This window comes from Thalassophryne amazonica, chromosome 17, assembly GCF_902500255.1.
Source record: "Thalassophryne amazonica chromosome 17, fThaAma1.1, whole genome shotgun sequence".
Classification (NCBI taxonomy): domain Eukaryota; kingdom Metazoa; phylum Chordata; class Actinopteri; order Batrachoidiformes; family Batrachoididae; genus Thalassophryne; species Thalassophryne amazonica.
The window spans coordinates 59338401-59355848 of record NC_047119.1 but is presented as its reverse complement, the minus strand read 5'-3'; the positions used below and the strand labels follow the sequence as shown (position 1 = coordinate 59355848).

Genomic DNA, 17448 nt, shown 5'->3' with positions numbered 1-17448 from the left:
CCTAAACCATGATGTAAAAACAATCGTTATTTTCAGGCCATTGGAGAGTTGTTTAGAGGCTCCCATGTTGCCACCCTTTCTCATGATTCCATTCACCTGTGTAAGGATGTCAAGGGTCAGTGAGCTCACAAACTAATTTTGTGTTCCAATAATTAGTGCTAAATGTATTCAAATCAGTAAAATGACAAGGGTGCCCAAATTTATGCACCTGCCCAATTTTGTTTAAAGAATTATTGCACACTTTCTGTAAATACTAGAAACTTCATTTCACTTCTCAAATATCACTGTGTTTGTCTGGTATATGATATATTTAACTGAAATTTCGGATCCAGACAACCAATGATTTATAAAGGAAAATCATCAGGTGTGCCCAAACTTTTGCATACAACTGTACATGAGCTGTGTATGACCATAAAAAAGGTCTGAAGCCACCGTGGCTAAAAGCAGCCAAATTTTGTTCGGTACATCATGTCATTTATCTTAGCATTTAGCTATGTCGCTAATGGGTAGTGCTACCCCACTCAATTGTATGTATGATTTGTCATCCATTTTCACTGATTCCAGGTAAGCATTTATAGAGCCACTCGGATGGAGACTGTTGTTACCTCCACCATCCAACCCAAAGGAGTGGAGCAACAGAAGGAGGAAATACCATCGTACACTGCTTACAGTTGGTCCCAAAGCGAGATCACATCCAACGGCTCAGGATAGGAGACCTTCACCAAGACCTCTAACAGTCCATCAGATAGAACAAGCTCCACCAAGACAAATGTGGTTTTAAAATAATGTCCAGCACTGGCTAGCTTTTAAGCTAGCAGGATGCGGGCTTAAAATAGCGTCCGGCACTGGCTAGCTTTTAAGCTAGCAGGATGCAGGTTTAAAATAGCGTCTGGCACTGGCTAGCTTTCAAACTAGCAGGATGCGGGTTTAAATAAACATCTGGCACTGGCTAGCTTTTAAGCTAGCAGCATGTGTCATAAAAAAGCAAAGTGATCTTGCAAGAATGTAGCGAGATTATGGAGAAAATCAACCTGCCAGACAGTTTTCATCACAACGTCATAAAAAAGATTTTCAAGGAACTCTCAATGCAACTTTGCACTTCAGTTGTTCAGTGACTGTTAATGCGTTTTGTCTGTCGCCTCTCAGCTTGTGTTTCATGACAGAACAAGTGTTTTTAGTGCCTCCTCTTGTGTTCCTTTAAATGTTTACTCGTATGGATTTAATTCAGCTTCATAATAATGAAGATTATTTTGGTTTTGCAGTACTGTAGATAATCAAGTAATTGTTTTAGTGTTGCTGTGACTTTCAAACTCCACTTGGTGTGGAACATCAGTTAGTGCATTGTGTCATATGCAACTCCTATGAACATAATGATTTGTAATTAGAGCTGTTAGAATTGAAAGGATCAGTATGGGACTCATACTAACACTTTTCCCAGTAATTGGTTATGGACTATATGAAGGCCAATCCATATTTCGTCCTTTGTGTTTTACTTTAGCTGCTCATGGTAACGTCAATCACTCCATTATGGCTTCAATACAGCCAGTTTTTAAGGGGGTTTTTTTAGCATTTCAGTCAGTCTTGGAACTTACAGTGCCCTCCAAAAGTATTGGTATTTCACACATTTTAATTTGTTTATGTCATTTCAAATACAAAAGGTAAATCAGGTTTCTCAATATAAATATTTCTAAAATTATCTTCCTTAAACTCAAACTCAAAGCAAATCTCCACAACTTGATATAAATTAATTAAAAATATGAAGCCAAGATGATGGGTTGCATGAGTAATGGGTCTCTTTTAGTATAATACCTGTAAATAATCAGTTTTATTGCCAGTGTTTGACAGACAATTCAGGGGATGGATACATGAACATTTCCAAGTTACTGGATATGTCTGCAGCCAGTCACTTTTCTGCAATGTCATGCTTACAGTGCTTTTGGAGGCACTGTAAGCATGACATTGTGGCACGACCACTTTTTCCACCCTGAATGTGTTATTGCATATAGATGCAATACAATCTACCTGGTAATGATAAAGATTTTACATTTCCACTTGAGTTTTCACAAAATTGAAGTTTGCTCCCACATGTTTATGATACAGCCTGTGACATTATGTGATTAATAAGTGTAAAGCAATGTGAGAAAGAGAACTGATTTTTGGAGAAATAGAAATCCTGAACCTGATGTGCAGGAATAGGACATGTAGTAAAATGTGATAGACCAGAACAGATTAATATAATACTGTCCGGTTATGTATTCATGTATGTGTCCACACACATACGTGTTTCTGCTAGACATTTTTAAAGTCAATAGAAGTAAGTCCTATATAGGTCCAATGGTGCCACTACCAATCTCCAGATTCCATAGCATGAAGTAGATGAGAGTCTACAATTCCACCTGGCCAGGTAAAGCAAGTCACTTTTCCGGCGGAGCCCAGTACCCATTGTGTAGACTGACACAATGTAGATTAAGTATTTTGTCCAAGGACACAGACAGATACCAAGATTTGAACCAAGGTTTACATATTGGCAGCGCAGCTTTTCATCCACTTAGTAACCTGCTCTTTAAAGTCAATAGATGTCATCATTATGATTACACACTTGTGTGTCACAAAAATTGCCACAGGATGATGGTATAATGCTGTTTGACCCACCCCAGAGTATTCGCACCACGAGATGAAAAATACAACCCCAATTCCAATGAAGTTGGGACGTTGTGTGAAATGTAAATAAAAACAGAATCCAATGATTTGAAAATCCTCTTCAACCTATATTCAATTGAATACACCACAAAGACAAGATATTTAATGTTTAATGATTTTAATGTTTTTGACTGTTTGACTGTTGGAACAACTGAAGTCATACATCAAGCAAGAATGGGAATTAATTCCACCTACAAAGCTTCAACAATTAGTGTCTTCAGTTCCCAAACACTTATTGAGTGTTGTTGGAAGGAAAGGTGATGTAACACAGTGGTAAACATACCACTGTCCCAGCTTTTTTGAAATGTGTTGCACAGACATCCATTTCAAAATGAGCAAATATTGGCACAAAAACAATAAAGTTTATCAGTCTGAACATTTTATATCTTGTCTTCGTGGTGTATTCAATTGACTATAGGTTGAAGAGGATTTGCAAATCATTGTATTCTGTTTTTATTTACATTTTACACAATGTCCCAACTTCATTGGAATTGAGGTTTGTATCATTTTAGTAGGAGAAAATAAAGTGCAGGTTGTACAGGACAGTTCATGCATTTCAAAAGTCCATTAAGCTCTACCTGTACACAATACTTGTCTTGGGCACCATCTACCCAATGAGCCAAGCTGCAGCACTACTCTAACTTGGACTAGCCTTCTGAAGTATGAATTGCTCCAAGTAATGTTAGCCCATATACTGTCTGTCCCTATTCTTCCACAGCAAATGACCAAAGGGTTAGAGTAACTCTCACTGCTTGTACCTGCAATGTAATTCTTTTGGTCATGACCCAAACCTCATGACCATAGGTGAGAGTAGGAACGAAGATTAGATCGAGAGCTTCGCCTTTTGGATCAGCTCCCTTTTCATCACAACAGTACAGTAGAGTGAATGCAACACCGGCTCTGTTGCATCAATTCGCTGGACAATCTCACGTTCCATTGTCCCCTCACTCGTGAACAAGACCCCAAGGCACTTGAACTACTTCACTTGGGGCAAGACCTCATTCCCTACCCAGAGTAGGCAATCCATTGGTTTCCCACTAAGAACTATGGCGTCAGATTTAGAGGTGCTGATTCTCATCCCAGCCGCTTCACACTTGGCTATGAACCAATCCAGTGACTGTTGGAGGTCACAGGCCAATGAAGCCAACAGGACCTCATCATCTGCAAAAAACAGTGATGAGAACCTGAGCCCACCAAACTGAAGACCCTCTTCCCCCTGACTACACCTCAATATCCTGTCCATGAATATCACAAACAGGATTGGTGACAAGGTGCAGACCTGGCGGAGGCCAACCCCCACCAGAAATGAGTCCAACTTACTGCCGAGCACCCGAACACAGCTCTTGCTTTGAGAATACAGAGATTGGATGACCTTGAGAAGGGACCCCTTCACTCCATACTCCCGCAGCACCCCTCACAGTATCTCCTGGGGTATCCGATAATACGCCTTCTCCAAGTCCACAAAACACATGTAGACTGGATGGGTATACTCCCAGGCACCCTCCAGAATCCTTATAAGAGTAAAGAGCTGATCGGTTCTTCCATTTGTGCAGTTGACCGCACAGCCTCGGTTCCGGAACCACTCTCCTTGATAGGGTTAGAGTAACAATTCAACATATTCTCGTTACACGTTTCATATGATATGAAAAAGTTAGGTCAATGTTTTATGCATATTTCTACGAATGTCCATGTGCTTGCGTAACACGTTTTGCATTTAATGTTCAGAAAAGGTTAAAGGCCCCATCGCACTTACATGAAGAGCATGGAGAAAGAGCTGTGTCCTGAAGGGAAGTGGTCTAAATAGAAAAATGAGCCAAATCCATACTTTGTCCTGATTACAGTCATGCCATGTTCTCACAGTGTCTAACATGTTTCCACTAAATTTTTAGCATGCGCCTGATCATGTGTGTACCACTTGCGATTAATTCTTACAACAATATTACTCCAAACAATTACATTGTACATATGTACCTCCTTCTCACTCCAGGTGTCTTTCCTTTCTTATCAGTACTGCTCCACAAGCTGCACTTTCTCATTTGTTCTGCAAGTTTTCTTGTGTCCACATGTAGGTTCAACAATAAAATACAATCAGAAAAACCACTCTGATGCCAAACGTGCCTCTCTCTATTAAGCACACGCTCAAATATGCTCTGTGCGTGTGAGCAGGCATACGTGTGTGCAGTGCTTGCCTTTGAAGCTACCCTCAAATAAAGCAGTCCACAGATATCTTGTGGAAGAGGCTGTTTGTGAAACACCTACACTAAGTCATTGAAGTCCCTATTATGTTTTAATTACATTGTTAATATGTCAGGGCAATGGGATACTACATCACAATCTGGTTGTTATTGTGTTCCAATTTGACCAAGTCCTCACTGTGATTTTTTTGAAAATTCCATCCTCCATGTTCATAGTTTTTTGCCGACATTGTGTAAATGTGGCAGAGTGCGATGTGGTTAATACTAGGTTTAGGGCCAGAATAACAATAATAAGAAGACAATTTACTCAATTTTTTTTTCCTCAGTGGAGAAATATATGTCATATGTAAGAATTCGTCTGAAAAATACAAATGAATATGTATGACTTTTTTCTGCGTTACTTTTCATACATTTTTTTCATTCATTCAGTCATTTTCTATACCCACCTGTTTCAATGAAAGGGCGAACCTATCCTAACAGTCATGGGCTGAGAGGCGGGATTTATGATGGACTGGCTGGCAGTCTATTGCAGGGCTTTGTACATTTTTGGACAGATTTTTCATGAGAATTGGCTGAATTGCTATTGTTTGGAAGGGAAATGGGGCAGTGCTCCTCTAACCTGACCTACTGGGTCTGACTGCCTTCCACTTTCTGTTGCTCCACACATGCACGCAGTAATGCCTCAGCTCAGCTCAGTGATGCAGAAGGCGCCCAGCAAATTGTTCCAAATATTCAGCTGTGACAGTATAACGTAACAGTATAATGTAACTCTTATTGCAGTACAATGCAGAGCAGGTACCTCAGGGGTCAGAGGAGCTGGGATATCATTATGTAGACCTGGGTTCAGTTCCTGGTCATACTGTCTGTGTCCTTGAACAAAACACTGTCTTGTTCCAGTCCACCCAGCTGTACTACCCTTTCTTGAGGAAGTAACTTGTGTCAGACTGATGTTTACGGGATTTCTTTTACTTACCTCTGCAATGTCCAGGTTGTTTTTCAAGAAGTGAATGTCACATCTCTCTGTGCACGTAAAAAAGTGAATATGAAGGCAGCATTTTGTGTATAGTGTGTACGTAATGGAAAAAAGAAAATAATATATACAATTTAATTTTGCAACAATCTGTTGGTGTTTGTTTTTCTCACTGTGATTTTGACACACATAGAGAACAACAGTGTTGTGAAAAGTAACTTTGACAAGTTACTTTTTTAGTTGCTTTATGCAGTTACTTCATTAGCAGCATTATGCAATTACTTTATTAGAATCTGCCGAAACCTTGCAACTAATAAGTAATATAACTAATAAGGTAACGAGTAATGTAACTTGGTTACTCGTAAGATTGAGCAATCAGCAAAGTAACTCATCAGCAAAGTAACTAATAGTTACTTTTCTGAGTACTAAATCTTAACAATAACCAAATTAGATTATGAGTAACTTTATTAATTACATTCAGCAGCTGCCGACAAGGTGGCCGCAGCTGCTAATGAACTAACTGTATGAAGTAACTGTAAAATATAACTGTATAAATTAACTAATGAAGTAACTTTCCAAAGTTACTTTCCCCAACACTGGAGAACAATAAATAATGACTATAATTGTAACAATAACAGTACCAGAAAATGTTCATAATAAATACTGATGTCCAACACTCAACAAAAATATAAACGCAACACTTTTGCTTTTGCTTCCATTTTGTATGAGATGAACTCAAAGATCTAAAACTTTTTCCACATACACAATATCACCATTTCCCTCAAATATTGTTCACAAACCAGTCTAAATCAATTGGCATGCTGACAGCAGGAATGTCAACCAGAGCTGTTGCTCGTGTATTGAATCTTCATTTCTCTACCATAAGTCGTCTCCAAAGGCGTTTCAGAGAATTTAGCAGTACATCCAACCAGCCTCACAACCGCAGACCACGTGTAACCACACCAGCCCAGGACCTCCACATCCAGCATGTTCACCTCCAAGATCGTCTGAGACCAGCCACTTGGACAGCTGCTGAAACAATCGGTTTGCATAACCAAAGAATTTCTGCACAAACTGTCAGAAACCGTCTCAGGGAAGCTCATCTGCATGCTCGTCGTCCTCATCGGGGTCTCGACCTGACTCCAGTTCGTCGTCATAACCGACTTGAGTGGGCAAATGCTCACATTCGCTGGCATTTGGCACATTGGAGAGGTGTTCTCTTCACGGATGAATCCCGGTTCACACTGTCCAGGGCAGATGGCAGACAGCGTGTGTGGCGTCGTGTGGGTGAGCGGTTTTCTGATGCCAATGTTGTGGATCGAGTGTCCCATGGTGGCGGTGGGGTTATGGTATGGGCAGGCGTCTGTTATGGACGAAGAACACAGGTGCATTTTATTGATGGCATTTTGAATGCACAGAGATACCGTGACGAGATCCTGAGGCCCATTGTTGTGCCATACATCCAAGAACATCACCTCATGTTGCAGCAGGATAATGCACGGCCCCATGTTGCAAGGATCTGTACACAATTCTTGGAAGCTGAAAATGTCCCAGTTCTTGCATGGCCGGCATACTCACCGGACATGTCACCCATTGAGCATGTTTGGGATGCTCTGGACCGGCGTATACAACAGCGTGTACCAGTTGCTGCCAATATCCAGCAACTTCGCACAGCCACTGAAGAGGAGTGGACCAACATTCCACAGGCCACAATTGACAACCTGATCAACTCTATGCGAAGGAGATGTGTTGCACTGCATGAGGCAAATGGTGGTCACACCAGATACTGACTGGTATCCCCCCCAATAAAACAAAACTGCACCTTTCAGAGTGGCCTTTTATTGTGGACAGTCTAAGGCACACCTGTGCACTAATCATGGTGTCTAATCAGCATCTTGATATGGCACACCTGTGAGGTGGGATGGATTATCTCAGCAAAGGAGAAGTGCTCACTATCACAGATTTAGACTGGTTTGTGAACAATATTTGAGGGAAATGTTTCTGTGTAGGCTCTCAGTTGTCCAGGTGGTTTCCATAGTAGAGAAGCTTGAATCTTCGACTGGACTGGGTTGCTTGACGTGACGACGTTTCGCTTCAAATCACAGAAACTTCCTCAGCTAAAATTCTTGCTCTGGTAGTCTGACTTCTGTCTTGACTCTTGTGGAGAAGAATAAACCAGAAGCCAACAAAAGCTGGAGTTTTTAACCTAACCAGACCCCTCCTACCGAGAGGCTGACTGCTATATGCTAGTGACTAAACAATAGCTCTAATTAGCACCTATTGTGCTCTAGTTAGCACTCTCCTAATGCTGGGATGGAAGCCTCCCCTGATGGCTCCCTTGACGACTCTCCTGATGACGTGAATGACTCATTACCATGAACAAAAGACTGAAACTGCTTTGACCTGAGTACCCCATTGTAAACAGGGGACAAAGCGTGTCTGAGACCCGCTAAGGCTGGGTTTCAACTGTTTTACAAACAATGCTTCCTTGATTCCTCTCTCAAACCATTTCTTCTCTCTGGCTAAGATTTTAACTTCCTTGTCCTCAAACGTGTGGTTAGTGTCTTTCAGGTGGAGATGAACTGCAGACTGAGGTCCACTGGCGACCTCTCTGCGATGCTGGTATAGCCTTTTGTTTAAAGGTTGCTTAGTCTCACCTATGTAGTGTTCATTACAGTTTTCCTGACATCTGATATAATACACTACATTGCTCTGTTTGTAACTAGGGATCCTGTCCTTTGGGTGAACTAATTTCTGTCTCAAGGTGTTAACCGCTTTAAAGTAAACTGGGATTTTGTGCTGTCTGAAGATCCTCTGTAGTTTTTCCCCTACTCCTGCTAAATAAGGGAGAGACACTCCTCTTCTTCTTGTCTCCGTCTCCTGTCTATCTGGTCTGATTTTTTTCTGGGACTTCTGCACTTTGTCCAGGGACCATCGTGGGTACCCACATACTGTGAGGGCTTTCCATACAAGTTGTTGTTCTTTAGCCCTTCCCTCTGCAGTTGTGGGCACCTGTAGGGCTCTGTGTTGAAGAGTCCTGATCACCCCGAGCTTGTGTTCAAGGGGGTGGTTTGAGCCAAAGAGCAGACATTGGTCAGTGTGAGTGGGTTTTCTGTAAACCTCTGTCTGGAGCTGCCTGTTCTCTCCAATCGTAACATCACAGTCCAAGAAGGCTAAATGGTTGTTTCTGGCATCCTCACGTGTGAACTTGATATTGCAATCCACTGAATTGATGTGTTCTGTAAAGTCCTCGACCTCCTGTTGCTTGATTTTAACCCATGTGTCATCGACATATCTGAACCAGTGACTGGGAGAGATGCCCCTGAACGCTAATCCAATAACCAATAATTATCAAAGCTAATGTTTTTGCTCACAGATTTGCTTTTCAGATAACTTTTAAAACCATCATCGGACCAATTATGTTCCACTAAATTTAGTTCCGATAACTTTCAGTCCGATAACATTTTTTGCTTGTAAAGTGAGCAAAGTTTAACATCAAAAACGTTTGTAAACCCTAAAATCAAACATTTTATTCTATCTGTTGTGTGTTTGTAGCTGTCACTTACTGAAGACATCATCATTAAGCGCAAAACGTGATTGGCCGGTCGACGCAGGGACCATTGTGGGTAGTGTAGTTCAGGTTCACTTGTAACGTTACAGTGAGTGTTAACGTCTGCTCGACGCAGAAACAAAACGGACTAATTTTAACTTTATTTTATTACTTTGTGGTTGATGGCATAATTTAATCGCCAAGACTCGGTGGGAGAGAGGAGATCTCACGGCACAGCTGTGTTACAGAGGGACTTTTCTTAGACACCATTTTGGATAATCAGGACGCTTTATGTGGATTATTTCTTCAGAATTTAATGAACTAAAACTAACCCACTGAAACTAACAGGTAAGAATTTATATTTACTATGTGTATTTTACTCTGCCAATCAATGCATTAATGGACGTATTTCGGTTGTTTAAGCCACAGGATTCAAAGCACGTGAAAAAAGCAGCAGCTTTTAGTTCATAAATGACGGTGTATCTAATACCGAGGAACTGTGACTTCTAATACTGTGTTTTACTGCTTTTGAAAGATGATGACAGTGTTTGGGGTTTTGTTTTTTATTCATTCATTTGTCGTGCGTCCTTTTTGTGTTTGTCATCCTTGAATTTACCCAGCAGCCCCTGCAGCGCTTAAAGTGAAACTGGTTTATTAGAAGCCGACAGTGTAATCTGATGTGGCCGCGTCTGAATCAATACTAAAAGTTATCGGTTATCTGTAATAAAGATACATTTTTTAGCAGTTTATCGGTTTAGCATCATAACCGATAACTTTTCAATTATCAGATTAATGGTTATCGGAGCTAACTTTTTGGTTATCTGTGCCCACCACTGGTTATATTCCTTTAACAAGTTAGCAAAGCCCAGTAATATACCCAGTAGATGGGAAAGCGCAGGCTTTGGCTGGGAAACCATCACAGTGTTGATGTGCCACACGAGCTCAACACGTGCGACACACTGGCACCTGACCCTGAGCATTCTTGGTCTGACTGTGGATAACGTGACCCACTGCTACCCTTGGCAGTACGTGGTGTCACGTCCTGTTGGGTTTGTGACACTGTTTGTGTGGAGAGGAAATGGGCAGACGTTCTGTGTATTTATATAGAGCAAGCACCTGTTGGAGGCCATTAGCCCCTTGTTTGAACAATATGTACGGGTAGGTTCAGCCTGCAGCTGCCAGGTCACAGGTCAGCTAAATATAGATTATGGTTACAGGGCGAGGGGAAGACAATTATAGGAAGATTGTCTAAGTAGAACAGGACAGAAAACAACAGAAGGACAGCCACATTGAGATGCCTCTGTGGGTCAATCATTTTTCTCTACAAGATTGGACAAGTATGGTACTGGTCAAGAATGATGCTGTTTCATTGCAGCTGTACAAACCTACACAAAGGCAGCCCACGAGAAATTCAAACTGCTCTGTTTACTATATTGACTAAAAATAAAGTGACGACTCAATAAATTGGTCATGTGATCCAAAGACGTTTCGTCATTCAGCCATCTGGTATAATGACAGAAAGTGCTTTACAAATAACCCACCCATGTGCTACTTTCGCAGTACAATGGCACGCAGCCATTTGGATCCTCACTCCTGCTGATCAAACGGTAAATGGCAGTGGCAGATCTGGGGCAGAGGAGAAGTGGGTGAGGAGGTCGCCCCAAGGTGTGATAAATATGGGAATGGTTGGGAATTAATTAGGGGTGACTGATGAATGCTGCAGAATCAGTTACTGCAGTGCACAGCTCATCTATACATTAAAGGCCAAGTGGCCTCTGTGTACATGTGTGTGTAACTTCGATCATGGAGAAACCGGGGAGAGCTAACATGACGCTTAAGTATTTTGGTTCAAGGATGAACGCTCTGAAAACAGAAAGTGGATAGCACTAATATTTTTGGAGAAATTAGGGATATTAGGTAACAACAGTGAAGAATGGATGTTGGTAAGTAAATTCTGGACTGACATGCAATTCCAGCAGGGGGCGGTAAATCATGTATATATTAAAAGCCAAGTGGCCTCTGTGTATGAATGTGTAACTTCGATCATGGAGAAACCGGGGAGAGCTGACCTTTGCAGTTTGGTATACTTTTGTATTTTGGGGCAAGGATGAACACCGTGAAAACGGAAAGTTGATAGGACAAATATTGTTGGAGAAATTAGGGATATTAGGTAACAACAGTGAACAATGGATGTTGATAATTAAATTCTGGACTCACCATTCCAGCAGGGGGCAGTAAATCATCTATGTATTAAAAACCAAGTGGCCTTTGTGTACGAATGTGTAACTTCGATCACGGAGAAACCGGGGAGAGCTGACATTTGCCGTTTAGTATGTTTACGTATTTTGGTTCAAGGATGAACGCCATGAAAACAGAAAGTGGAAGGGACTAATATTTTTGGAGAAATTATGGATAATAGGTAACAACAGTGAACAATGGATGTTGGCAATTAAATTCTGGACTGATATGCAATTCCAGCAGGGGGCGGTAAATCATCTATAAAAAACCAAGTGGCCTTTGTGTACGAATGTGTAACTTCGATCACGGAGAAACTGGGGAGAGCTGACATTTGCCATTTGGTATATTTATGTATTTTGGTTCAAGGATGAATGCCATGAAAACAGAAAGTGGATGGGACTAATATTTTGGAGAAATTATGGATAATAGGTAACAATGGATGTTGGTAATTAAATTCTGGACTGACATGCAATTCCAGCAGGGGGCTGTAAATCTTGTATATATTAAAAGCCAAGTGGCCTCTGTGTATGAATGTGTAACTTCGATCATGGAGAAACCGGGGAGAGCTGACCTTTGCAGTTTGATATGCTTTTGTATTTTGGGGCAAGGATGAACGCAGTGAAAACAGACAGTTGATAGGACAAATATTGTTGGAGAAATTAGGGATATTAGGTAACAACAGTGAACAATGAACATGGTAAGTAAATTCTGGACTCACAGCATTCCAGCAGGAGGCGGTAAATCATCTATATATTAAAAGCAAAGTGGCTTCTGTGTACAAATGTGTAACTTCAATCATGGAGAAACCAGGGAGAGCTGACATTTGTCGTGTGGTACGCTTAAGTATTTTGGGTCAAGGATGAATGCTCTGAAAACAGAAAGTGAATAGCACTAATATTTTTGGAGAAATTAGAGATATTAGGTAACAACAGCAGCAGCATGGTGGCTTAGTGGTTAGCACTGTTGCCTCACAGCGAGAAGGTCATGGGTTCAATTCCCGTGGCCTTTCTGTGTGGAGTTTGCATGTTCTCCCCGTGTTTGCGTGGGTTTCCTCCGGGTGCTCCGGTTTCCGCTCACATCCAAAGACATGCAGGTTAGGTGGATTGGAATCCTTAATAAAATTGTCCTTAGGTGTGTGTGTGGGTGTGTCTGAGTTTGTTTGTCTGTTTGTGGCCCTGCGACAGACTGGCGTCCTGTCCTGGGTGTACCCTGGATGAAAACCTGTTGTACCCTGCCTCGCGCCCTATGACTGCGCCCTATGACTGCGCCCTATGACTGCTGGGATAGGCAGTCTACTAAGCGGTAGAAGATGAATGAATGAATGAAGGTAACAACAGTGAACAATGGATGTTGGTAATTCAATTCTGGACTCACATGTGAAAGAAAAAACCCTCAGTGTCACAAACTCTTCCCTCTTCAAAAGTAAAAGATTAAATTTATGCATCCACTGCAATTTTTCCTGTTTCACTTGAGCTGTGCTTTTGTTGCCATTTAAATTTTTCCTGAAAGCATTATTCTGATAACCTGAGATAACGTGCCAGGCTAATCCGCTGTATTCTACGCAAACTGCGTAATCCGTTTACTGATGCACAAATGTTATTTTTGTTGTGATGTAGCCGCGAGGTAGCAGGCTGCTTCAGCTTTCTGCAACACAGACGCTGGTATTTATTTGTCCCCCAGATGAAGCATTATGTGCTCACACACACACATGCCACCTCTTGGATAAGAATGGAATGGAGCATAATACTGATCAGTCTGATGCAGCAGTCATAACAGATACTGTAGCACAGGCGGCTCTGAGGCAGGGGGATGGGAGTCAAACCCCATCAGAACAATAACTTCCAAAATTCAATGTATTCAACTTCAGTGTTTCACATTCTCTGAATGAACTGATGAAAGGAGAGCAATCAGCAATCATCACAGAGCAAATCATCCCCACAGGAGAGGACAGGTGTAAGGACGGGGCATTTACCTTGTGCCAAAATGCAACTATGGTGACCAAAGACTAGGCACCCAAGGAAAGAGTCAATTCAACTTACTTATGCAGCACTAACTCACGGCATACAGTGCATCCAGAAAAGTATTCACAGCACTTCATTTTTTCCCCACATTTTGTTATGTTACAGCCTTACTCCAAAATGGAGTAAATTAACTTTTCCCCTCAAAATTCTACTCACAACACCCCATAATGACAACATGAATTTTTTTTTTATTTTTGCAGATTTCTTACAAATTTTAAAAAACTACAAAATCACATCTATTCACACCTTTTGCTCAGTACTTTGTTGATGCACCTTTGGCAGCAGTTACAGCTTCCAGTCTTCTTCCCACAAGCTTGGTGCACCTATCTTTGGCCAGTTTTGTCCATTCCTCTTTGTAGCAACTCTCAAGCTCCATCAGGTTGGATGGGGAGCGTCTGTGCACAGCCATTTTCAGATCTCTCCAGAGATGTTTGATCAGATTCAAGTCTGGGCTCTGGCTGGGCCACTCAAGGACATTCACAGAGTTGTCCTGAAGCCACTCCTTTGATATCTTGGCTGTGTGTTTAGGGTCATTGTCCTGCTGAAAGTTGGACCGTCACCCCAGTCTGAGGTCAAGAGAACTCTGGAGCAGGTTTTCATCCAGGATGTCTCTATACATTGCTGCATTTATCTTTCCCTCAATCCTGACTCATCTCCCAGTTCCTGCTGCTGATAAACATCCCCACAGCATGATGCTGTCACCACCATGCTTCACTGTAGGGATGGTGCCTGGTTTCCTCCAAACTAGACCTCTGACAGAGTGACCATCAGGTTCTTGGTCACCTCCCTGACTAAGGCCCTTCTTGTTGTAATACAGTAATTTCACCAATGAGTGGCACTGTTGCTTCTAACTGTAATGTAATGTTGCTGCTGTGTGATGCAGAGAAGAAGAAACAAAGAAGGGCACAGTTACGTGAAAAAAAAACCTTGCAATAGGTTATGGGACCAGGCAAATGCTAAATAAAAAAAACTCTTTTTGTGTGTGAGATAAACAGTGTTGTGGGATTTCACAAAGGATGACAGACTGTTTATTGACAAGTTGAGTGGATCAGAGAACTGGACAACATAGAATTTGCAGATTGCATGTAAATGACCACTCCAGTGGTGCTACGTCAGGTGGTGCATCAGCCATGTCGTCACAATTTATGGAAAATATGCAGGATAACCCCAAGTCCATGGAAGCAGAAAGATCAAGCACATGGAGATGTTATAAATGTGGTATAGAAAATCACATTAAGTGTGATTGTCCAAGCTGGTTAAATAAAACTAAAAGGAAAACCCACAAGGCCAAAAACATGGTGTGTGACAGTGCAGACGATTTGTCTGAAAGTGCTTTTGCTATCAAAGAGGTAAACCCAACTGACTCACCAAAATGGTCGATTTATTCAGGAGCATCAAACACATGACCTTTGACAGAGAAAGTCTTCAAGAGTCTCGGACGGCTAGATGGTTGACACCCTAAGAGTTGGGAATGTCAACATCAAAATGACTTTCAAAATGAGTGAGGCTAGAAATGCTACAATGTATGATGTTCCAAAGCTATCTGGGAATCTCAGTAGAAGGTGCTGCCAAAAAGGGAAATACACTGCCGTTCAGGAAGTCTCTGTGCTACATACGTGGAAAAGTTGGATCTCTCAGAGGCATGGGAACACAACGAGCTGATGGGCTCTATCAGCTAGATGGTGAAGGAAGTTCATCTGTCTGTTACAGTGCATCAGTAGCAGCTAGCCTTTGGAACCAGCGTTTGGATCACATATCCAAGCTAAAGGAACTGAAAGATCTGGTGACCCGAGTGGACCTCTCTGCAGAGAGTGATGTTTCTTTCTGTGAAGGATGTGCAGGCAAGCTGGATGTCTGTGGTCCCATGCAGACTGAATCTACGGAGCTGAAAATGTCTCTCAAGAAGTGCTACAAGATGAAAGACATGGGTGAGCTGTCCTATATCCTGGGCATCTCTGTAGTCCAAGACAAAGAAAAAGACTATCTTTCTTCATCAAAACATGACATTGAAGCCATACTTCAGAAATATAGAATGAATAATGCAAATCTAGTATGTATTAACGCCTACTGATGCCAATGTCAAGTTGAAGAAAAATGATGGTGTCAGTAAGCCGGTGGACCAACATCCTTACCAGTCAGTAGTAGCATTTGGCTTACGTGATTACTAAGTGATCTTAGAATGGAGGATACATCAACAGCAATTCTGGGAGACAATCAAGGAGCCATCGCAATGGTGAAGAATGCCGTAGACCACTCCAGGACCAAACACATAGACATTTGCTACCACTACATCCGTGAGTGTGCGCGGAATGGACAAATAGAACTGCAATACTGTCCAACAAATGACATGAAAGTGGACATTTTGACAGAGAGATTTGAATACCTCAGGAGAGAAGTTGGACTTTTCCCTGTTTAAAATCAGACTTGTAGGATGGTTGTTTGTGCTTGATGGATGAATGCTGAACACGACCGATCAAGCAAGTCTGTAGACATGAAAAAAGATTAAAAAGGGAGTTGGTCGTTTAAACATTGTTCTTAAAAGGGTTTTTTAACGTTTTGAGAAAAAGACCACGGCTCTGTAATATTATTTAAAGTATTTTGGCACCTTTGTAAAATTAAGTGGGAGTGTTGTAATACAGTGATTTCACCAATGGGTGGCACTGTTACTTCTAACTGCAATGTAATTTTGACGCTGTGTGATGCCGAGAAGAAGAAATGAAGGGCACAGTTTGGTGATGGAAAATTCGATTCCTTTTACTGACACGAGTTTGTATGAGTCACTCATGAATGTGAATTGGGTTTTTGAGTCACTTGAGTCAGTCACCCAGAGTGTGCACCACGGAATGTACAAAGAAGTTCCAAACCACTCCAGTCCCCAAATTATTGTGAAAAAGACTAAAAATCAAGAAGTCGCCAAGGCAAAATATTTTTTTTGTCTTTCTTTCTGTCTAAATGAATGCAAATAACCCAAACAGGCAATAAATTAGCATTTAGTACAAAACAGAAAAAAAATAAGTTTAAATACCCTAAGCAATAGTGCAAAAATAATAATAGTACCAAACATCGTGTGTGCTTTGTGTGCTTAAAATGGCAGGGAGTCAAGGGGGCTCTGGTTGGGGCTGAAGGGTTTGAGCCATGCTAATGCTTCCCAGAACCATTTTACTGAAAAAAGTCTGAAGGACCTAAATGCCATGGTGAGGAGCTTCCAGGCATGTGAGAGGCAAATAAAGAAAAATGCTTAAAATGCCAGGGGGAGATGTGCTTGCCCCCCAGAAGCTGAAGGGTTTTAACCATGCTAATGCTCCCCAGAACCATTTTACTGAAAAAGTCTGAAGGACCTAAATGACATGGTGAGATGGTGAGGATCTTCGCTCATTAATGACGGCAACATAAACGTATTATTTACTGTTGTTGTAAATTACATTGATCATTCAATAAATCTACTGATCTCAAGAATACAGAACTTTCTGTTCTTGATATTGTACTTAGCAGTGATATTTTCATGAATACCTTTAATAAACCCACATGTATGTACCATTAAAGCCTACAATAGTTTTTCATTAACAAATCGTGTCAGTCTATTTAAAGTACTTTCATCTCAAGACCTTCATACACCCAAGCAAGTTTGAATTATGGTGTATCACATAAAATCGACACGATATATTCACGTCAACCGATGTCGATGTTTGGTCAAGGCTTTGCCTTAGTTATATTAATAGTAAGATAATGATAACAATAATAATAAGAAAGCAGCGAGTTGGCGAGTGTCTTGGG

The 17448-nt window shown here is 41.3% G+C and overlaps 1 protein-coding gene across 1 annotated transcript in view; it reads left to right on the top strand.

The window, feature by feature from the left end:
• tacr1b (tachykinin receptor 1b) overlaps positions 1 to 866 on the top strand; it is a 29642-nt gene extending 28776 nt beyond the window's left edge. Inside the window, exon 7 of the mRNA XM_034192167.1 lies at positions 565 to 866. Coding sequence (XP_034048058.1) covers positions 565 to 711 — 147 coding nt within the window. The 3' untranslated portion in view covers positions 712 to 866. The remainder of the gene's footprint in view (positions 1 to 564) is intronic.
• The last annotated feature ends 16582 nt before the right edge of the window (positions 867 to 17448 follow it).